This window comes from Dermochelys coriacea, chromosome 5 (assembly GCF_009764565.3).
Source record: "Dermochelys coriacea isolate rDerCor1 chromosome 5, rDerCor1.pri.v4, whole genome shotgun sequence".
Taxonomy (NCBI): domain Eukaryota; kingdom Metazoa; phylum Chordata; order Testudines; family Dermochelyidae; genus Dermochelys; species Dermochelys coriacea.
The window spans coordinates 96,870,046-96,894,608 of NC_050072.1; the positions used below are offsets into that span (position 1 = coordinate 96,870,046).

Genomic DNA, 24,563 nt, shown 5'->3' on the forward strand with positions numbered 1-24,563 from the left:
CACACAGAGACCATTTCTTAAAATCTGTTTTTCACAATGTGGGCAGTTGCTGTGATGAATAAGTTAGACTGTGTAGAGGTAGGATCCAGAAATAGGCAGAACTGATTAGTATGTAAACAAACTCATCAATCACTTCAAATGGATATTTTAAGTCATTGGAAACTATTTCTTGCATAGAAGTGAAATTTACTATTGTGCAGAGGGCCAGAACAGGCCCTATGTGTAAGGCTGATTCCCTGGATGGACTGTCAGAGTGAGACCTGAACCTGGGAACTGTGGATTAGAATTGACCAGGAAAAGGAATTTCCATTTTGCAGGAAATTCCAGGTTGTCAAAGTTTCGCTTTGATCTGCGTGGGAATGTAATGTTGACATCACAGAATTTCCGGCAAAACGAACAATTTGGTTGAGCTCCACCAACGAGGCAGCCAGCCAGCCTGCCTGGTTTCATTAATGAAAATTCAACAGAATAGATGGAAAACTGTTCCATCAGAAATTTTTCAACCAGCTCTACTCTGGATTTTAAAGTATGAGCCTTTACTGCCTGCGCTAACTGACCCAGATCTGTAACAAAGCCTATAGCAGGCCCATCAACTTTTTGCATGCAGTCCAGCCACTACTAAAGGGGGAATTCCCACTGAACAAATGTTTGTTACATATTCACCACTTAAGCCCCACATACGTCCTCTTTTCATGGCCAGTGGCACACAGGCCTTGTACTATGCTCACCTCAAAAGCCCTCAAGCAAATGGAGATATCATGCTGCCTGCTATTCTGAGACAAATTCAGAGAATATTCTGAAGTTTCTGCTCAGGGTTGTGCTCATGGATCAAAAGGTAGAACTGAGCCCTTAATATCCATTGAACAAATTCTCTGTTAAATGGTTTAAAGTCACATTGAGTTCACATGCATCTAAAGAAGTGGGTATTCACCCACGAAAGCTTATGCTCCAATACGTCTCTTAGTCTATAAGGTGCCACAGGACTCTTTGCCGCTTATTCAGTTCACAGTATGTATTAATACCCTGTTCCAAGCTCCCAGCAGAAGCAGCCAGGTTTAGTGCTAAGGATTCTCCCATAGGGGAAGAACTCAATTCTTTGGACCACACTGTAGCAGCAGAACTGCTCCATGGTTGCTACACCAGCATCGGGACTGGAGTAGCCTTCACAGACACATCACCCGGCATGTGGTTGCCGGTGGGCAGTGACTGTGCAGCATCTCACCTACTAGCCATATTCCCATCATCCCATGCACTTTCCTCTTCCAAAGAACTACGGCATAGAGACATGCAGAGAATCCTCATAAAGCTGCCCTCTGTACTCTCTTCAGGAGTGCCCTAAATCTTGCCCCTGTCCCATGGAGCAGAGCTGTCATAAATATAAAGGGAAGGGTAACAACCTTTAAGTATCCAGTAATATAAAATCCCTCTTGGCCAGAGGTACAGAATCCCTTTACCTGTAAAGGGTTAAGAAGCTCAGATAACCTGGTTGGCACCTGACCAAAAGGACCAATAAGGGGAGAAGATACTTTCAAATCTGTGGGGAGAAGGGTTTTGCTTTCTCTTTGTGTGTGTTCTCTCTGAGACAAAGAGAGAGACCAAGCAAGTAATCTAGCTTCTACTGAATGATACATCTAATTTTCAGAAATAGTAAGTAATAGTGAGGAAATACGTTAGAGTATCTTTTGTTTTAGCTTGTGAATTATCCCTGTTTTTGTAACTTTAAAGTTTTGCCTAGAGGGGAATCCTCTGTGTTTTTGAATCTTATTATCCTGTAAAATTACCTTCCATCCTGATTGTACAGAGGTGTTTCTTTTACTTTTTTTTCTTTATAATAAAGTTATGTTTTTTAAGAATCTGATTGGTTTTTAGTGTCCTAAAAACCAAGGGTCTGGTCTGTGCTCACCTGGTTTACCTATTTGGTTGGTAGATTATTCTCAAGCCTTCCCAGGAAAGGCGGTGAAGGGGTTTAGGGGGATATTTTAGGGAAACAGGAACTTCTAGTGATCCTTTTCTTGGATCTTTGTCTAACTCACTTGGTAGTGGCAGCGATAACAAGGGCAAGGACAAAATGTGTGCCTTGGGGAAGTTTTTAACCTAAGCGGGGTAGAAATAAGCTTAGGGGATCTTTCATGTGGGTCCCCACATCTGTACCCCAGAGTTCAGAGTGGGGAGGGAACCTTGACAAGAGCAATGCACTGTTTAGAGAATCATAAGAGAAGAGAGCATGATCATTCCTATCAAATAAAACAGCAGACATGACGGGAGGAGATACTGCTGCACTCCAAAGTAGGCTGGCAGGACTGTGTAGCTAAATTCTCCAAGGAGCCTTGTGGAGTCTTCCTGTTAATGAGGAGTGATCCTCTGAAAGCCAAGAAGCTAGCTAAGTCATATCAAAAGTGAACAAAGGCTGCCTGCATCATGCTGATTGTTGACCTGGAGTATCTGCTAGTATCTGAAGAGGCTGTGACAAATTAACAGAATGATTTTCTCAGAAAAATCTTTGAAAGCAGATTGAGGTGTCAACAGTGACAGGTAATTCTGCAGGTATGGTATGATTCTGAGTGCATTAATACAAATTTTGACCGCCACTATTTTACCGTGATACTCCAAAGGGATAGTATCTCTTTGTTTACAATGGTAATGAAATAGTATGAAGTTGCCTTAGGGAAGTAGTACCTTGTGCATTGATTATATTGTCACAGACACATTAAAAGATTAGGCCCTAAATGCTAAATTTTGAAGATTAAAATTATATTTTTAAATTTTGCAATCAGAAAAAATAACATTATAATATTTTTTCAAATATTCTCTTTACTATAATCTCAAACCTATTTGTATCATTTTCTTTGCCAGATCTTAATTGCCTATTAACATCTTTTCTTGAAATCATCATAAGATAATTTAGCTATAGACAGTGAAAATGTTGGCTATTTCTGGAACTATGTTTGATAATTTATAATCTATCATGAATTCATGTTACTTCCCTAAGTAACCCCTGGATGATGTTGCATTATTTGTCAATAATCATTAGCTGAGACAGTGATGTCATTCCAGGAAATACTGCCTTTTAGAGATTGTATTTCAAACACTGCATCCTCTGCAGAACAGATCCAAGGTTAAAAATAGCTGACTGCATGATCACCGGTTAAATTGCACACCTGCAGAATTGGAGAAAAACCCCAGGATCTTTGGCTCCAAACACACAAACTTTTCCCACTTGAGCTAAAAAAAAATGTTTGTCACTTAGCACTAAATAGTAAGTTGATAAGCACTGAGTAGCACTAAAGCTTATATCATCTACAAGCTGCTGCTGCTAGCGGTGTAGGTGATCACGTACGTTTGAACAGGTCTGATATTCCGTACCTCAGAGGATAGTATGAAACAAATTCTAATATATCATACTGATAACATGCTTGTGGTGGGTAAGATATTTGCACTGTCGGAACATACAGGTTTCCTATGTTTCTATGACACAGCGCCACTAATTAGCTATCTGGGTAATGTATGTTGGAATATAAAGACTTACACTGTAAGACTTACTATAATTATGGTGTCTAATAAATGCCTGGATCAAGTGGTAGAGATGCTTGGGACAGGAAACACAAATTTTGTTGTTAGAGTTGAACATGCGCTTGATTGTGATATACGGGATGGGCAGCAAGAGCTGAAGTGTTTTCTGTGCCACTCGTTCTTGCAGCAGGAACTTCCTGGAGGAGATGTACTTACAGAGAAGGTGTGAGCCTGACCAATAGGCCTTTTGTGTTCTGTGAAATCAAATGAAATAACCGAGGGTTATTGTGTTTCTGTTGCCTATATGTTATTTGTTACACTGGAGAACGTGCTACTAAGAATTATTTTTGTATATTCAAATGACGCAGAGAGTTGCCTGCTCAGGTTGTATCACGTGTGTAATTTTCGTTTTGTTTTAGCATGAAGCAGCATTTGACTTTTTAGGGGAAGGACTAGGGATAAACTCCTCCTAAGGCTGAGCGTCAAAGCAGCCTTACTTGTTAGAATTTAGATGCTGCTGGAGGGAGCCTGGGAGCAGGCAGAAACCTGACTCCCCATATGAGCTACAAGGTGTTTTGCTAATTTGTGATCTGATTGATAGAAAACGATTTAAAAGGCCTTGTGATTGTTCCATGTATTTTACTGTTCTTTTCTCTCACCTTTAATTATTTTAAAAATGTAAAAAAAAAATGTTCATAGGAACCTTTCTTGGTTCTTCAGTGGAATATCCCTGCCTCTCAGTTTGCAGCATTGACTCCTTTCCACTGGGCTCTGCCTGATCCTCACATGCAGTGAGTGCAGGCTCAAAGGACTACCAACTCAGGCTGCAGTCTGGACCCCAACCCAGAGCTCGGACTCTCAGCCTGCTAGGTCCCAGCAGCAGCTACTACTACAGCCCATGCAGATGCAGTTGCACATCCTCCTCTAATCCAGGAGCTGGAAAGCTCGGATCACAGTAGGAAGTAGGGGTGGGATTTTGTGCCAGCTCTCTAGCCAGTCAGAGGTCTGTGCGGGTGAGAGGCCAGCTTCTTCCCCTGCCAGCCAGGGCTCCAGGGCCAGTGCCAAATTTCACAGCACCGCTGTTGGTCTGGGGAGTGGGACTCCACACTCTGCAAGAGCATCATTTGACCCAAAGTTTCTAATCTTTGTATTTGCTTCATTTCCAAAGATTCCATTCTTTTGCATTTCTCTTGGATGTTTTTAAATAAGTGGTCTTAAATACAGAAATGGATTACCTGTGGAGTGGGTACTAATGGTGGGTTCTCATAGTTACCTTTAGTGCAACTGGTATACGCTATCTACCAGTTGTCTGATATACAGTATCTAATGCACTTCTACAAGCTTGTGGAGGTAGCCAGGAAGAACTATTTCAAATCAGTGCTGCTGCTTTTTTCCAAGAGCATCTTGGCCTAATGAGATCAGGATGCTTTGACTGATAAGGATATTTATTCTGATAATGGAAAATTTCATATAGGAACATAAAAGTTAACTTAGCTTTAGGTTAAGCTCTACCTTTTAATAATAGTTAAAGATTACTTGTTTTTAATTATTTTATAGGGGACATTGACAGGCAGAACTTTTATTCCTATAAAGTAACATTTTAATATCTATTTACTGGACTTTTATGAATAATTAGTTTGATCATGCATAATTCAGCTAGTGCAGAGTGCCTCTTTAAAACTACTGCAGACACACTATTTTACAATAAATAATCTTTAGGATGGAGAAACAAGATTAGTTCTCAAGCCTTCTTCTCGTTTTTTTTACATTTTTAGAAAAAATGAAGACATATGATAATTGGCTCTTCATAACTGAGAGAATAGGCTCAAACTACGAATGGGGAGTTATACAACAGGTCAGACCAGATGATCTAATGGTTCCTTCTGGTCTTAAATGCTATGAATCTATGAAAAAACATTGGAAGGTCTGTTGGATATACATTTTTTAAAAGAATGGTTTCTGATCAAATGTGATAAAAACATAGATTTTGTGAAAACAACTTTTTTGCAGACCCCCAGGGCAATTAGAATGTTTCAACTACCATATTTCTGGACGCTGCAGCATTGTTTTAAAGTATGGGAGCCTGAAAGTTAAAGTGAAACCTACTAATCTATGCTTCTGTGGTTTATGAAAGTGAAACAAATGGTGAGCAAGCAGCCAAAATAGTGAAAGTTATTTTTTTAACAGTCTTTCATTTTTAATAGTTTTGGGTGTTATGAGAAACACAGATAAGGACATTTTAATGTATTTATTTATTAAATATAGGACTTTTAACCTGACTTTGTCCTTTAAGAATCTGGAGGCATGTTCAGGACAGTGCCTGTGTTTGATTAGGAACATTCCATTACATGGGATTCTTGGTTCTTCTAGCACACAACGAGGGACAGTGAAATTCCCACATAAGTTGCAGTATGGACGAGGATTAGAGAATGGGAATTTTGGAAGGAGATGGTACAGTTACCAGGATAACTGTACCTCGTGTCTGATCTCTTCTTGTCTGTTCAAATGCACCCCCTCTCAGATCTTGTACCTGTAGCTATCACCTCAGGGTAGAGTCATGGAATTCTCCCATTCAGACTGGGCTGCAGTCCCCTGTGATCAGCTGTGATTACTTCAGATGTCCTAGTTTGTCTTCAGCACCTCCAGTTGCATCCCCTCCAGGACAATGACAATGGTAACCAGTGACTACATTGCCTTCTAAAAGCAAAGCATTATTTATTTAGAACAAAAGCATTTAGGAGAAAACAGATCTTACAACAATAAACAGTCTACATGCTTGCCTGTCTTTCTCTAAGGCATACCATTCGTGGAAGCTAGGTGATATCCAGTGTCTGTTCTCCCTCTGCAGAGCCTTTCTCTGTGTCAGCATGTCCCCCTTGACAGCAGTTGACATGTGCCCCCCCCCAGAAAAGAGATTTTTACAACTGTTTAAAGTCTGAGAGAGACAAGGTGAGTGAGGCAATATCTTTTATTGGATCAACTTCTGTTGGTGAAAGAGACTCGCTTTGGCACTCCACAGAGCTCTTCTTCAGGTCTGAAGTTCTTTCAATCTCTTTGTTCCCAGCATTCCCAGCAGAACAGCTGTCACTTAGTTGGAGACAGGATACAGTATGCTTGAAGCTAATACTTTTCTCATTGTCTTGTAACTGCCCCCGAAGTGTTGTTCTAAGATTGCTTATCTGGGCTCATTGGGTCGCTTCCCTGCTTGTTTTTTTCCACTGGCTGCTACTGAGTTATATCAATACATTACTACAGGAAATTCTAATAGCCCACCATAATTGTACAGTAATTGTATCTCCCTATCCAAGTCTCATATAGGGTTTACAAAATTATTACATCTCAGTATTCTTAGACTATTACATAGTATACTATGTCAGTCACAAGAGGATTGAAGAGAATATGGATAGATAATGGGATGGGGAAATAAAAGCAGAGAAAATGTGGGCATGTGAAGAAGGCAAATGCTGGTTTAGAAATTTGAACCCTCCTTGTCCTTTAAAGCAACTATAAAGACAAAGGATTATCGGAAGCTGCTATATTTAGGTTTTTATCTCACCTCCCCAATCTGTTTCTCTTTGGAACTGCAGCATATCTTTATAGCAAAGTCACTGCTAATTAGTAACATGGGTATTTTGTGCGAATTTCAGTGTACAGGAAAGGTGCCACATTGACAATGCTGGAGACTGAAGTTCTCTCTTTATTTTATTTTTATTTAAGAAAACACAATGGTGTCTGAGCAATCATATGGAGCTGAAGTTGGAGCTGCAGTTTAATCTCTGTGCCTATTCAAGCTTAGGCCTTTCTGCTGGGACTACCACTGCGGTTCCTTGCTTGCTATTGTCACATTTTTAAGATGTGGACATGTGTTCATTGGGAAGTAGAGAAGATCAAGAAACTCATTTTATAGAGGCACCATGACTGCTATTAGATGGCAGCAATTTCAGATACTACTGCTTGGATTGGATTCTGAGAGGTGACAGGCTCACTATCTAATTATCAACCCCCCTGATCCATTCAATCGCTTATTGTTTTTGTAGAATACACAAATGCCACAAAAATAACCCAAAGGCGGAAATGGCACATTTGTCAAGGAGCTAAAGAAAAAGAATGTCAATACATTTCTGTTTGTATTAAAGAAGCCATGAAGTCATAAGTTTTTATTTAGTCATTAGGATGGCACTGAAATTGGCATTATTTGGTAATCGTAAAAATATTTTGAGCAAGGACAATTTTAGAAAGGGGAAAAATTAAAAATTGGGTGTGACACTGGCAGACTGGGTGCCAGCTCATGCCAAGGCCGCTAGGCCTCACTGAACACAGACAACCATAGCTGGAAACCAGTCTCGTTCAACTGTGTGTTAGCATTGATAAAATAGATGTTAAACTGATAAGAATGTGTTTAGTGTTTTAGACTTGATGAAATGTTTGTAGAATGCTGCATGCATTCATCTCGCTTATATCATCAGTAGCCCATGGAAAAAGTAATATTGAGTGTTTGCATTGTAAACCTCTGTAGTTGTGTAATTCACCAAATAGAAAAGAAGAATTAATAAATGTAACGTGCTGGTCCGCTGTTCCATTGTGAAACATCAAAGGACAAAGACTTTGTTGATTGCTTTTCCCCAACTCCCAGAAGAAGAGACAGACACCAATACTTGTTCCATCAGTTTGAACTCTAGAGAAAGGGAATAAAAATCCCTGGCCAGACGAACTGTATTATGTTACTTGGAATTTGGAGAGGGCAATATTTCTAAGCATAAAGAAGGGATTACCAAGCTGCTTAGCTTGGGTTAGCTCTGAAGGACAAAGAAAGCTTGCATATCGCTATTACCTTTTGGAACCTGAGATTTGGTTTACGCTACAGAGTTAGATCGACAAGGCATCTTATGCTGACCTAAATCTGTAAGTGTCTACACTAAAATTTCGCTCCTGCTGACATAATTGTCCTGCTACGCTGACTTAGACCATGTCTACACTACCACTTATGTCAGCAAAACTTATGTCGCTCAGGGGTGTGAAAAAACTCACCTCCTGAATGACCTAAAGTTTTGCTGGCATAAGTGGTAGTATGCAGAGCACTATGTTGACGGGAGAGCTTTTCCCACCAACATAGCTACCACTGCTGGGTGGTTTAATTATGTCAATGGGAGAGCTCTCTTCCGTTGGTATAGAGTAGCTACACAAGAGATCTTACAGTGGCACATGCCTTAATAACTCCACCTCCACGAGAGGCATAGAGTCAGTGTCGATGTAGTTAGGTCGGCGGAGTATTAGTGTTGCTTACATTGACGGTTACTGGGTTTTAGAAGCCATCCCACAATACTCCACACTGACAGTATAATCAGTACAAGCGCTCCTGGTGAGGAAGTGCACTGCTGACATAAGGAGCAAAGTGTAGACACGCAAAAGTGATGTAATCACTGTACGATGCCATAAGTTAGGTTAACTTAGTTTTGTAATGTAGACATGCCCTAAGACAGTGACTCATTTGTGTGTGTGTATATTTACCTGCTTTAACCTTGTAAATAACTCTTATTTCTTTTTCTTAGTAAGTCTTTAGTTAGTTTATTATAGGATTGGCTACAAGAATTGTCTTTGGTGAGAGATCTAAAGTACAATTGAGCTGGGGGTAAGTCACTAGTCCTTTGGGACTGGAAGTAACCTGAATATTGTGATTTTGTTGGCATAAGGGACCATCTATCACAAAGATAGGGGGCAAGATAGACTGGAGTACCCAAGGGGACTGTCTGTGACTCCATATTAAGGCTGTTGTAGTGCTTGAGGAGTTCACACTTGATACTTGGTTGGTGAAATCTAAATATAGAACACACAGCCAGTTTGGGGTTTGTGCCCTGCTTCTTCACAGTTTGTCCTGAGGTTGGAACTCACAATCATGAGCCGCTCTAGACGGCTTGACATAGGGAAATAAAAAAGTAGAGAAATATTGATGATAATAAAGATGTACATTTAAGTCATAGGTGTCTGCTCTAGACAGTTTTTAAAACTGCATTGTTCAGAAAGGTATCTTGCTTAAGTAGTTTCCTTCCAAGTGCAAAGGAGATTGGGAACGATTGACCTGGTTTTATTACCCAAGCGTATTTGAATGATTGTGTTCTACATAATGGAAAAAGAGCTTTACCTCTTTTTTCTCTCCTGGTAGAGTGAAGATTAGACATTTATATTCTTTTATTAACAGGTAATTGAGGCAAGTATGCTAATTATAGCTCTTTGCAGGAAGGTTAGATTTCACTTGAGAAAGTGTAGAATATTAACTCAAAATAACAAAATGTACTTCAACCTTCAGACATGGAAAAGAACCTGTTTAATTGTGTATGTTTGGATGCGAGACACCTATATTAGTGTCAGACAGATTTGTTTCTCAAATTAAGATGCACAGCTCATTAAAAGCAATAGGCTAGAACATTTCTGTACAGTTGGCATCTCATTAATGATGTGTTCAAGGAAAAGCATAATTCGCAATCATCTGACGTGTGTGGGGGTGTGTGTATGAATTGTGCATGAACCTCTCTGAAATACTTTGCATTTACACAGCATGTTTGGCATTTCCCTGTCTATTGTTTGGAAGGGTCCCAATTTTATTTGATATTGAATGCCCTTAATTCCTGTTGCTGTCAGTGGGAATTAAAGACATGCAGCACTTCACAGAAGTGTGCTCATCTTCTTTTAGGATCAGGCTTAAGGCTAGTTACATTTTTAAAGTAGCAAATATCAGGCCAAGTGGCAGACAAGGAAAACAGCTACTATCAGAAGAACTCACCATGCTTTGTGATTCAGGGGTTTGTCAAGTAGGTCTTCACCCCTTGCCCCCAGGCTGCTTTGATAACTAGGTCTGTGTAGTGTGTTCAGCATCTCACCATTCACACTGGAAGCTGCTTTTCTCATTATTCCACCTACACCATTGATTTTAGTGGGAACTGACCTATGTGAGTTCAGTCCATATGGTCTAAACCTGGGTCCCCTATGCACTCTAAGCTCCTATTGACTTCATTGGGAGTTATGGGTGCATGGGGATTGGACTGACCCCATAATGAGCACATTTATTATGCTGACTGACTGAGAATTTTTACAATTAAGCAAAACATTTAGATATTTCAATTGGCAAGTTAAATGTCTGCATTCCTTGCTGTTTTTTACAGTCACCTTTTAAAATGGTCTTATATGTTTCAGAACCGGAACAAACGCCTTGGGAGAGTCCATGTTGTTCTTGGGAATAAACCATGTGATTTGGATTCTCTCATTTCTGCATTAACGTATGCCTACTTCCTAGACAAGGTAAAAAAGAAAAATGAGATCCTGACTTATTTGTTCTAGATGTAATAATGTTCAGCAAATAAAAACATGCATGTACAAAATTAGGGTCTGATCCCCTGGCAGTCAAAGACAAGACTCCCGTTGAGTTAAGTGGGAGCAGATGGCAACCCTTTATTATACAGAAGTAATGATCTAGAGATTAGCTACATACAAGAGATGAATGGCAATAATGAAAACCCGAAGAACATGTTAATGCAATATAGGTGAAATTCATTGCCAGCACATGGCCTATTCATCGCTAAAATCTGATTTAAGTGATGCATAGAACTCATGCAAATCCTAATCCTCTGCACAGGGTTGAGTTTCATCCTAAAATCTTTGATACAAATAAAATAACCATTGTTATTCTTTTTGTTCATTAGACTGTTGATTCACAGGAGACAGAGGACAGATTACTATTATTTACTTACTACTTGTGTCACAGTTGCACCTACAAGACCCCTTTGTTCTAAGCACTGTATATATGCATAAAAAAGTCAGTCACCACAGATAGTGAAATCTTGACCCCTCTGAAGTCAATGGAATTTTATGGGGTCAGAATTTTTTCTCTTGACTTCAGTGGGATCCCAATTTCACCAAGAGTAATTAAGTAACTTGTCCATGGTTATACAAGATATGTGTTTTAGAGCTGGGAATTGAACTAAGATCTCCTGATTTTTAGTCAAATGGCTTACCATGAGACTAAACCAAGTTTGAAAGGTAAAAGTTGACTGCAGTTGATGGGGATTTAGGCACATGCTGAAAAAACAGAAATAGAATTTTTAGCAATTTCCCCCACTCATTTTTCCAACATCTCTCTTACAGCTACCTAAAGAGGAATCAGCAAAAAGGAATTATCTGTGAGAAAATAAGGTTTACTGATGGGCAGAAATTCAGACAAAATTGTCTCAATGAAAGTCAAAAGAAAAGGAGTACTTGTGGCACCTTAGAGACTAGCAAATTTATTTGAGCATAAGCTTTCGTGAGCTACAGCTCACTTCATCGGATGCATGAAGTGAGCTGTAGCTCACGAAAGCTTATGCTCTAATAAATTTGTTAGTCTCTAAGATGCCACAAGTACTCCTTTTCTTTTTGCGAATACAGACTAACACGGCTGCTACTCTGAAACCTGTCAATGAAAGTCAGTTATTCTTTTACACCATTCTGACAGATACACATTCTCCTGTTACAGGTCAGTCCGCCGGATGTTCTATGCTTGCCCGTGCTGAACATACCAAGAAGAGAATTCAGCTACTACCCAGAAACAAGGTTTATTTTGGAAGAGTTGAATATCCCAGAATCATTCCATATCTTCCAAGATGAAATCAATTTGCATCAGCTGAATGATGAAGGGAAATTGTCTTTAACGCTTGTTAACAGCAACATGCTGGCAAGGTATAGTGTTCTGTGTATGATAAAGTGGCCATGCTAGATTGAGCTGTTTTAAAGGTTATATTTTAAGTAGTTTTAGGACCATAAATGCTGTCTTAACATTTTCTGTTCTATATCTGTGTCACGATGTGGAATCACAGAAGAGACAGAAGACCCAACATTATTTTCCCTTCATTATGAGCACTGAGTACAACATGCTACACGTGTTAGTCTAACTAACAAATTTATTTGAGCATGAAAGCTTATGCTCAAATAAATTTGTTAGTCTCTAAGGTGACACAAGTACTCCTTTTCTTTTTGCAAATACAGACTAACACGGCTGCTACTCTGAAACGTATTAGTCTGTTTGTTTCACTTTTCTGATGGACCATTTTATGTATTTTACTAAAAGCCCTTGATGCAGCTTCACAGATCTCAGTTTAGACACTATTGAATTAGATTTATTATCCCAGAGCTTTATACAAGGTCTGTAAACAGCAGGTCACACTGGAATTCATACAGGGTATCATCGAACAACTACATCCCTTACTCCATGGGGACCCCATCATGAAGAATCTTTCCTGAACTTCCTCTTCTGGCCTTCAGACAACCCCTTGGCCTCTCAAAGGCAGTCATCAGAAGCAAATTCCCCACAGACTAGGACGCACCAATTCAAAGCGGCACAGACCCTGCCAGAACAACAAATGCAAAACCTGCAGACATATCTCTACTGCTACAATGATCAATGCCCCCCACAACACACCTGTCAAGATCCATGAGTCCTACACATGCCTATAACATGTGTTATACTTCATCCAGTGCACTACGTGCCCCAGTAACAACTATGTGGTTGAAACCAGACAAACACTACGCTTTTGAATGAACTCACACAGGAAAATGATAAGACAAAAACACCCTATCATCCTTGGGTGAAAATTTTCCCAAAGCAATCACACTATATCTGACCTATCAGTCCTCATCTTCAAAGGAAACCTGCACAGCACTTTCAAAAGGTAAGCCTGGAAGCTTAAATTCATAACTTTGCTAGACACTAAAAATCATGGTCTTAATAAAGAGACTGGATTTAGGGGTTATTACAACAATCTGTAACCCACTAACCCTGCCCTCTTTTTTGTCCTGTGACTACAGGGGTGTTAATGGGTCACTTCACTTTGAACAGTCCCTTAGAATATGTGCTAACTACTTATGCTTAACCTTGTATTTAGCGGTGACATTCTAAAAGTACCTTTCCCAGACATGAGGAAGAGCTCTATATAGCTCAACTGCTTGTCTCTCTCATCAAGAGAAGTTGGTCCAATAAAAGATATTATCTCACCCACTTGTCTCTTACAAGCATTCAAGTCTGAGTACATACTAAATATCAAACAGTAGTTATTTTAAAGACGCTAAGAATCTATCACTCAACAATAGTGATTTAAGTTTGGGACATTGTGGTCAAGACATTAATGAACATTTTTTTTATTGTTTCATTCACAGTAGAATTTGAATAAGAATGACTAGAGTATAGCATTATGCCAGCAGCTGTTATTAAGTGATAGCTCTATTTAAAAAATAATTTGTATTATTAACAATAGCAAAATAACTGAAAAGGCTACACTGGTGTGTTTACAGATCAAATAATTAGAATTTTTTTAATTTGTGTTTTTAAAAATTTTGTGTGATAGTGATGATAAAAGTTTGGAATCAGCTGTTGTCAAAGTCATCAATCCAGATGAGCGATGTGATGCCAACTTGGGGTTACAGGCGTCTTCTTCCTCTTTAGTAGTAAAAGAGATTCTTCAAGAGGCACCAGAGTTAATCACTCAGCAACTGGCTCATCTCCTCAGAGGTGAGAGATTACTCTTTTTATTAAATACTGAAAGGTTTAATGGAGTGTTGCTGAATTTGCTCATGCAGAAACAGTGCGATCCATTCTTTGGTTAACAATCCCTTTAAAGACCACGGGAAGCTCCATAAAAGAAGCAGGGAGTAAAGAGTTTGTTAAAGAGTAACATTATATTTAATATTAAAAATGTGCATTTAAAAACAGGCATGAGGGGTCTTTACTGTATCACTAGAGAGGAATATTAAATGGAGCTATCTGCACATCAGTTGGGTAGATGGAATAGCTCTTATAGTTCTAACTTTGTTTCTAGTGACTGTGTGGTATTAGGAATAAAGATACTCCTACCCTGTAGTGGACAATGAATATAGATCAAGATCCCATTCTTGCATGTTAAAACTTCTAATCAAAGCCATGTTTATTTAATCTTGTTTTGGTGTATAATGTGTAACTTTCATGATCTAAGAATGCCATAATCAAATTGCCATGACACTTTCTTCTCAGTTTGCCTCATTTGTGCACCACAGTATTAAGCAGTGGGGCTTCAATATAGTCACAAATGTTTCTCAGTTTTTCTTTTTAGCTTGTTACATTTGCCAGTATCTTCAGTTTTTGCAGTGTCACTGCATTTAAATTTGTGATATCTGTTAGACAGAAAACTGAAGCTCTAAAAGAACTGATGGTTGCCCATAAGTTAGTTATGTACTTTTATCATTCCCTCTTCAGAACGTACTTTAAAAAATAACCAGTTTAAATTGTGAACTCATGGTTGCTGAATTATCTTTTCTGAAAAATTAACTTAGAAAAATGTCGCAACTCCAGTGCTGAATTTTTGCATACACCTACGTATAAGAAAAGATAGGAGTTTATTTTACTCTGTTCTGTTCTGTACCTCAAAACATGCCCTCCGTCATGGTATCTGAACTATTGAATTTATACTGAGAGACTACAAAAGTTGGTATTTTTATAAGGCTTTTTCATGTTTTCATGAGGAAAGGGTGTTACCAGTAATACAGAATTTGGTCAAATCTCTGTACATGTTTCATAACTAATAGTCCCCAGTAAAGCTGCCATTAAATATTTCGCAGTCTGCAGATCTCTGTAGAATAGCTCTATGGGAAACTGTGCCCTCAACTAACCAAGTAAGCATAATCATTTATCTTTGTGACAGAACCAAAAAAAAAAGGCATTTGGGGGATTTATGTCAAGAGGCCTCTGTGACAATGCAAAGTGACTGGAGCTAGTAGGATATTACTGATAATAAAGCCTTTATGTAGTTCATTATTTAGAGGTAGAATTATAGCTTATTATTCAAACACTTTAAATATATTTGCTATAAAAACTAAACATAGGCAAGATTTTTCTTTTAATGCAACCATAAGGGCCCAATCCTGCGTATACTTGTTAATGTGTGTAGTGCTTAGCACCATAATTAGTTCTGTTGAAATCAGGAGGATTATTCATGATTGTAAACAATATTATTTGGTAGTAAGTGTTTGCAGACTTGGTCCCATGCCTAGTAGAATTACAGTTATCTATCATATTAATATAGCTTCAACAACCATGGTATCTAGTTGTTCTGTTGCTATCTAATGGTATAGAAAATAGTAAGGTACTGAATTAAACAATATAATAAGCTCTGATGTGATTTTTAAAAAGTTTTTAGTAGTTAGGAAACCACATTTACAAATTAAGGAAAAATCAGTAAATACCAACATCTCTTAATTTTAATTTTTCATACATTGTCCAAGCTGTTAAGACCATAAATATTTACAGATAGTAGACCAAATTCTGTCCTTACAACTTACCCAAATCCTACAAATACAGCTGTACTCTTATAAGAGTCTTGCCTTTTGCAAGAGGACTGTTAAATTCTGGGATCTCAAATCACTGTTGGGAGCAGCCATAGAGAACAAGGCAACCAATTACAGTACTGGAAATGCAGAAAAATTCCCACTCATATACAGATACCAAAATGATTTGCTCTTCATGGCCATTCTGACTTTGTAGCTACCAGCAAAGGACCATATTCTGGGGTGAAGAATGGCTGTTTTGTGCTGCACCGCCAGTGGATATATGCTGTAAGGCTGACGTATCTCACTCAAGCATGATTGCTCCAGGGCATAGGAGATATTCCAGTGGCATAAAGCCAGTATAGAAGTACCGACACAACTATTCCTCCCTTTTTATACTATCTAGCGTAAAATAATTGTATAATTTACATGGAGCAATTTTTGTTGGAGTTTAGGTTCGGAGAGCTAACGTGAAAGTCAGAGCGCTATGAATTTGGATTTGATTTCATAAAATTGCTGAGCGGAGATAATCAGCACTGAAGTCTATTGGAGCTTTGACATTTATTTTAATGAGCACTGATTCAGGTCTTTAGAATGTATGGGGGGTGATATTGCAATGTTAGTAATGTGATTCAAATGCCTAGGTTTAGAGATATCTTTTCAGTTGTGCTGCACCAGCTGTGACAGTTTCGTTAGGTGCCATCTCAACAGACTTCTTTGGAATTCTGAAACTTTGGCTCACAGTATTTATTAATTTTAATAATAGCTGAAAGTATTTAAAAATACTCTGATGTGTACTATTATAAGTTTGAACAAATTAGACATGCTTTTGAATTGAAAAAAAGGTAGAAGGGAAGAAAAGGCATATCCATGCAAAATTTAACCTCATTAATGTAGGCAGTATTATTATTTAAGGTCTCTTTTTAAACTGTATGCTTTCCTGATATCTTTGTCTCTTCTTCAGACACACTGTAAGTTAATTCTACCCTTGGGCCTTAATCAGAACCTGCTCCAAGAGTCAAAGTACTGCACAATCATATCTGCCTTAAGTCAGTGCTTGTTCTGACTCTGGATTTGTGCCAGAAGCAAACGATTATAAAATCTGCCAGAGTCTTGGGCCTGTATTACTTTATTTCCCCAGAGATGTTCACTAGGGGACTGTTGCCAAACGCAAGATCCATTACATTGCTGAATCATCACATTTTTTGTTGGAGCCAGCTGGCAAGGAGTGATTCAAAAAACCGATTGTCAGGTACCTTGAGTCAGTGCATTCTCGAAAATGCCTCCTTCTGTTTATTTGTATGAGGCCTTGAAGGATGCCACAAGATGCTGATTGCAACATGTAAATACTAGCAATTTTTTACCAAGATGAACAACAATATTTATAGATACTGAATTTGATTTTTCTGGATATGAACGGAAGCATTAATATCTTTCAGTGCAGTGCTGGTACGTTTGGCTTTCAAAATTAGTTTGTTATTTTAGCAACTCACAACAGTAACTTTTTTTTTAAAGGTCCTTTTTGGGAGTTTGGGAAAGGTGCCAGCATTTATCAGATGCATGATTCACACTTTTCTTAAATGGTCATGAAGTCCAAGTGAATTGAATCTCTTATTATACATATAATATGAGAGAGAAAGGGGAACATTTTCAGCTTCACCAAACAATGATTTTTTGGCTTGCTAAGAAGTTTTTCCTACTGTGTCTGGAAACAAAGTATTTTTCAGAAAGCAACTATTTTTCCAGCAAGATTGTGTAGCATTTCAGCTAGGAATCTTTTTTTTTTTAAATTGCTGATCATCAATGAGGGCTGCTTTTTTGCTCTAGTTTTCATTAAATGTTGCTTCTTTCCGCAACTCCCTATCATCCGTTCTTTTTCATCTTAAAGATCAAAACCTAAGTGAAAAAGGAGGCATCTCTATTTTCACTGCACTATTCTTTTCAGCCCAAACTTATCATGCAGGAGATGCCCTTGCTGTTTTTAATTTTTTCCCAAAACAACTTCTGCCTTCATTAGATCATGTTTAATATTAATGCAGAGCAATTGCTTTTGGCAAAAGTGGTACTTCTGAACTGCTTTGAGAAAAGAATAAAATGCCCATCATTTTTTTAAAGCGGCATAGCATGTTTTCCGTTGTCCTCTCTCCTCCCCCCTTCCCCAAAACCCGTAACATAGTGTGATGCACATGGTAAGTAATATCAACTCTTGGATTATATATTGTATTTTCTTTTGTTTGTGTGTGTCAGTGGACAGGAGAGCTTCTGGAGTCCTTTTAGGAATCCAATGGGAGTTGCACTAGCTCTCAGTAAAAACAAGTTGTTGGCAGGAGGTGTTCTTAGCTGATGGATCTCCTTTACAACAGAGACTTAAAAGAGTACATGACTAAATGGACTGCTGACCTGACTCAGTCTGAGAAAGTGGTAATGAAAGTGATATACTGGGGCCCCTTGGGCCCCACCCATTCCACCAGCCTCACCCTGTCCTGCAGTGCCAGGCCCTCAAGTCTCCTTGAGCACACACACACACAGGTAGGGCCACACCCAGTTGTAAAAGACACAGACATTGAGATCAGCTCTGCGTGGGAAGACTCAGCTCGGGGATTGCTCAGTACTCCAGCGCACACTACCTCTGGAGGGTAAACCCAAACTTATATTGTCTTGCGCTGCCCAGAAATGTGTACAGCGTAAGCTCATGAAAATTGCCCCCCTCCCTCAATGTGGAGGAAGATATGCACAGCTTTTTGCCCCCCTCCTCCTATTATGAATTGCACAAACTGGGTTTTAGAAAACAAATCAAGTTTATTAACTACAAAGGATAGATTTTAAGTGATCACAAGGGATAGCAAACAGCTCAAAGCAGATTACTGAGCAAATAAAACAAACACACAAACTAAGGTCAATACACTAAAGAAACTGGTTACAAGTAGTAATTTCTCACCCTAAATGTTATTTTAGGCATTTCTTTAACAGGCCAGACACTTTTTCTGGTCCGGGCTCAGCTCTTCTTTCCCCCTCAGTCCTTGTTTCTTAGATCTTCTCAGCAGTCATCCTGGGTGGAGATTCAGTGAAGAAGGAGCCCTGATTAACTCTTGCTTCCCTGCCTTAAATAGGATTTACATATGGTAGGAATCCTTTGTTTCCCAGTTTGGTCTCCACGCCTTTTGTGGAAAAATACTAGCAGGCCAAGATGGGGTCCAGTACCAGGTGACATAATCACCTGACCCTGCAGTGTCAAAGCAGCATCCCAGGAAGCTTCTCAGGAAGATGGGAAATTAGCATCTTTAAAGTCTTATTGTCCTTCGTAATGGCCCTTCCAGGCTGATTGCCTTCTGTCTGGTGGGCATTCTCCAGGTGCTAACACTTCAGTAATTTAGACACAGTCAATATTTCTAACTTCAGATATAGAAATGATACATGCATACAAATAGGATAATCAGAGTCAGTACATCATAACCTTTCCAATGATACCTCACATGACCCATCTTGCATAAAACACATTTTAGTTATGTCATATTCACATCATAATATCTCTGTGAAGAATATGGGGTGTAGTGCCACAGTGTTCTTAGCTGATGGATCTCCTTTACAACAGATACTTAAAAGAGTACATGACTTAAATGGACTGCTGACATGACTCAGTCTGGGAAAGTGGTAATGAAAGCATGCCTAGGATGAAGAGAAATGAGATGAGGCAGTGTTACTTAGGACAAACTCTGAGTTCGTTTTTCTAAACTATGTGGGATCTTAAACCCCATAAAGAAATTGAGGGCTCCATATCCCACTAATATGCAGGGATTTTGTGTGTATGTCCCATTAATGCTAATAAGCACAACGTATACATTGAAGGAAGAATACATCCCTGTGTTGACATTGGGAATTGCAGATGTTCCTATATTAGTTTGAGAAGACTCTTTCTCTCTCTTCCTTTTTTCTTAGCAGAAGCATTAAACAATAGAATGCCTATGACAAAAAAGCTTTTAAAATAGGGTGCCTGTTTGATTAATTACTCCATTAATGCTATAAGGCCTACATTTCACGTTGGGATGAAAATGCTTGTTCCTCTTAAAACCCAAAGTGGGTTTCCGATCAGAAAGTTTTGCACACAACCAGAATATGTCAAGTTGCAACTCTTGAGAGGAACCTAGCAATCAAGAGTACAAGGCTGCTTTCAAATAGCCAGGTGAAATGCATATCTACACTCTTTCTTGCACCCATGTTCAAACTCTGATTTTAAAATATGCAATAACTCACGTGTTTGTATCCTAGTGAGGGTCTGATCAAATTCTAAGAGAGCTTTCCCAATGGAAATTCACAAGAACATATCATACCAGTGAAAACCAGATACAGGGACATAGCAGTATAGAGTTATCTTCAAGCAATTCTTCAAGCTCTTTTGATTTGGGACATAAAGGTAAAAACATTTAAAAACATTAGAACTTCCTGTTTTAAAATATATTTATAAGGATTTGCAGATTAATTTAAACTAGCTTCATGAATGTTCAGAAAATCATTTTTACAATGCTCTATAATAAAACTGTTCTTGAACTGAAAAATGGAATTGTCACTGGTAAGAATTTTTATTATGAATATTTGTTCTGATCTAAGGGGCTTGATTCTTCTTTCCCTCACACCTGTGCATATTAGGAGTAACTTAGTTAAAGTCAAGTGAGTTATGCTAGTATAAGGCTGGTGTGAGATTTTAGAATCCAGCTGCCATAGTGTCTTGGGGTCAGATCTTCAAAAGCCCCTAGCTCACATTGATGTCAATTGGCATTAGGTATCTAATTATCTTGAAAATCTGGGCCCTAGATTTTCATTTACCTGAACTCCACTATTCATGTAAAAGAAACAGAAATTTATTGTGTGAGACACACACACACACACACACAAAATATTTTGCTCAAATTGTGAGAATCAAATTTTATTTTCCTTTTACTGTTTCTGTATTGCCTTTGCCTTCAGCATTTTTTTAGAATTACATAATTCTGCATTTATCTCACAGCTTAATTGAAAACCTGGATTGATCAGGGAAAAGCTATAGTGAATTATTGCTCAATTTGTAATCAATTGTAATTAGACTGTGATATATTAAAAGAAAATTAGTAACATGATGTTATTGTAATTGTACTGAAGCATAATTTACTTGATCTTAGTTCTTTCTATACAGTTAGGTACACAAATCTGGGTTGACCTTCTAGCCATCTTTAATTCTGAATTGATGAGCATGTATGGTTTTTATATTTAATACCTGCTACTTTATTCCACTTTCCAGGACTTTGTGCTCTGATTTCCTCTGCTTCTTAAGATATTATTTTTTAAATCCATTGGTTAATGGTTCAGAAGACACATACAATAGTAACTATTCCATCTCTTATATTAAAAAAAACCCAACCAACTGAACCACCACTAAAGATACAGGCCTACATTTTGAAAAATGAATAAAGATTATGGATGCTTCAGCTTTTGGATACCCAACTTTTCATACCTGAAAATCAGACCCCTCAAGGTGTTCAAAAATTGGGATTGCTAAATCACTAGCAACTTTTGAAAATGTGGTCCGCAGTATATATTTTCGATACAGTCTTGTTTCTTTTATGATTTTTAATACTACCACACAGAAAGGAATACTATTTAAAATAAGACTGACATAAACAAGAAAATTAAGGGTATAAGAGAGAAATTCTGGAAATTCTGAAATAAGAAAGAAATTCCATCCTGGATTCACCCTACAATAAATATTAAGTGTCTACAGTCTCTCCAGGGAGTGGTATGTTACAATAATTGTTATGGCTCTATGTATTTTCAGGTTGTATGTCTCCATATCAACATGTTAGACCAAATTCATCCCTTGGACTAATATGTCAACTAGTCTCAGTTCCTCAGAGAGATTCACTCCCTACTTCAGAGTACTACTCCCACACCAGCATTTGTCTGCTAGTAAGGCCTATACTTAAAGTTGCAAAATTGTTTCCAGTAGCAGATCATCCTGCTTTTATGCACTTATAACTTTTTGAAGAAAGTTACTATTGAGGATAAAACATTCATCTCCAAAGGTGATGGTTGTAAAGTTTGAGGAAAATCCTGTCAGTGATCAGAGGGTGGAAACCCCCCCCACACTTTTCCAGTTTGAAAACATTCAAACTATACTTTTTTTGCCAGGACTATACCATAAACAACCAGAATTTGAAATCTAAAAGAATTTGACATGCAAATAGTCCTTGAGGAGAGGAGTGTATCTGCTAGATTGGAAAAATCTTTGCTGCTTCTCAGGGAACTGAACCCCCCTCCATAAGGCACTTACCCAACTATGCAGTGTTTTGCATTGAAAGGGTAGGGGTTCCACTCATTTTACATGCTTGTGGTCTAATGAACAGGATATTGGAGTGGGAGTCAGGAGACCTGGATTCAGTTCCTAGCTCTGCCACTAACCTGCTTTGTTAACCTGCACAGCGTTCCCTACCCGGCCGTCCATACAGTTTCGCAATGCCAATGTGGCTCTTGGCCAAAAAATTTGCCCATCCCTGTCCTAGCATAATGGGCCCTGATCTTGGTTGCGGTCTCTATGAATTACTTTAATATAAATAATAATGCTGAAGCATAAGATTTTATTATTCTGAATTTAGCATGATTAATTGGTAATGAATGTTTTCTTTGGGCATATTAGCAAATGGGAACAAAGCCTTCTGGGAGTTAAAGGATGACCTTACCCCGCCAGCAATATCTGTCACATCAAGGATGGAATCTGGAAGATGGTATGCTCTATGTAATCCTCTGAAAAGACGACAACTCTATTTAGGTCTTGCAACAGAGTGTCAATTGTGCTGCAATTATTTAATGGACTCTTTTTTAATTTTGAAATTAATGTGTCATATTTGGCTGAACGTGCTGTGCTTTCATTTATAAATACATTGGCATGGAGTTATCTAGAGTCGATTACACTGGAATGACTAGTGACTGACTTAAATCATAAATTTAAGGTTATCCTCAAACTTTGTGAAGTTATTACTTGTGTGCTGTATATGGGAAGAGTTTTGTGTTATATTGATAATAAGAAGGGCCATTAGAAATCCTCAGCATGGAAATAATGGAATCAATAAATATGATAAAATCAATCATTTGCTTAAAATGCTTAATCTAGATTTGTTTAATTGTGGTGTGGGTGATACTGTGTATGTATTTGTGTACTTATTTCAGGGTTCTGCTGGCTGTATTTTAGCAGTCACACTCTATGTCCATTGATACTGACATCCTGTGTGGGTGAAAAGAGTGAGATCAGCTACCAGTCAGGATGGATTTGTAAACAGGTAGCTCCCGGGAAAAGCAATTACTTGTACTTAAAGAGACATTCACTTCAAAAAACATCATGCTAATTTTTGGGACCTATCATGAAGTCGATGGGAATGTTGCCATTGGCTTCCTGGGGCAAGCTTGGGATCGTTATGTTTAAATATAACAAAACCCTATAGAAATAGAAATTATATGATAAATTAAAGTAGCTTTTCCTACTGTGCTAAATTTATCAAAATAACAAATTACCAGTGTAGATTTTTAAAGAATTTGATATTTTGACTGCTTAGAAAATGGGAATTTGGCATGTCAGTTCGTACTGGTCCTTGTAACTAGTATATGAAGGCTATATCTTCCCTGCATCTTGATTAATGCATCTTGAGTAAGTGTAGCTCTAGTGAGAGTAGCCACATGGGGAAATAACACTTGAGCTACACAAGAGTGACTGGATTACTTTATGGGGTGATTGTTAGCAGCTGATGCGTTATGCTAAGGCTAGCTGTAACCTACAAATCTATATCCCCTGACAAGCCAGCCAGCTCAAATTAAAAAAAGCACCAATACATGCCAGGTAAGGCTCCGTGTGTGCAGAGAGCACTCGAGTTATAACTTGAGTTAACTCTACAGTGAAGACAAGCCCAAAGGAGGAAAGGGCTTTAAAGGGGGAAGGGGAAATGGGTACAGTAAGAATTGTAGTTTCTCTCTCATACCTTTTCACTGTTGTACAGGAGGGGTTGACTTTGCTGTTTCACATTTCAGGAAGCATTCTCTTCAAATGTATGTCTATGGAGCCCGAAAGAATTACAAAACAACAGGAAGAAATACTGTCAATTCTAGAAGAAAAATTTCCAGAGCTGCCTCCTCGAGAAGACATTATCTCTGTTTTCCAGGAGACCCCGTTTAAGGCTCAAGGTAATGCAGTTTACTTCCATTCCTCAGGCAGCTTGTCATTTTTGTCGTGTGGCTACATCTAGACAGAATGGATCATTATGTGAGATGACAGTAGTTGAAATAAAAAATTAAAAATGTCTTCATTTGTATTAACATATGATGGTTACTTTTAAGTTAAATGACTGACTTAAGGTGGAGCATAGAATTGTTTCTGTGGACTATCCGTGCTATCTGAGGTTCTAAACCAGATAATTAATATTGTCTAATATGTATGTGTGTGTATATGTGTGTGTGTGTGTGTGTGTGTGTGTGTGTGTATATATATATTATATAATAGTGGGCCTCAATACAACATGGTGGGCTATAGCCACTGCTGCAGCCATAGGGAGGATGCTCAGCATTAATTCAAGTATAGTTAGCTCAATGCCATCTTGGGGGTGGATTTTACTTTCTGAACCTACTTCACCTGCATAGAGCTCAGTTTCTTGGGCTCTATGGTGGTGAAATGACTTTAATCCTAAATAAAACTTGCAATAGCAAGAAGTTATTTTAATAAT

General features: G+C 38.4%; 1 protein-coding gene across 9 annotated transcripts in view; it reads left to right on the forward strand.

Moving 5' to 3' along the window:
* Window positions 1-24,563, forward strand: part of PRUNE2 (prune homolog 2 with BCH domain) — a 183,168-nt gene that overhangs the window by 29,285 nt on the left and 129,320 nt on the right. For all 9 annotated transcript variants that reach the window (XM_038402478.2, XM_038402481.2, XM_038402485.2 and 6 more), the window contains exons 2-5: window positions 10,699-10,803; window positions 12,014-12,216; window positions 13,878-14,041; window positions 23,875-24,027. In XM_038402478.2, coding sequence (XP_038258406.1) covers window positions 10,699-10,803; window positions 12,014-12,216; window positions 13,878-14,041; window positions 23,875-24,027 — 625 coding nt within the window. The remainder of the gene's footprint in view (window positions 1-10,698; window positions 10,804-12,013; window positions 12,217-13,877; window positions 14,042-23,874; window positions 24,028-24,563) is intronic.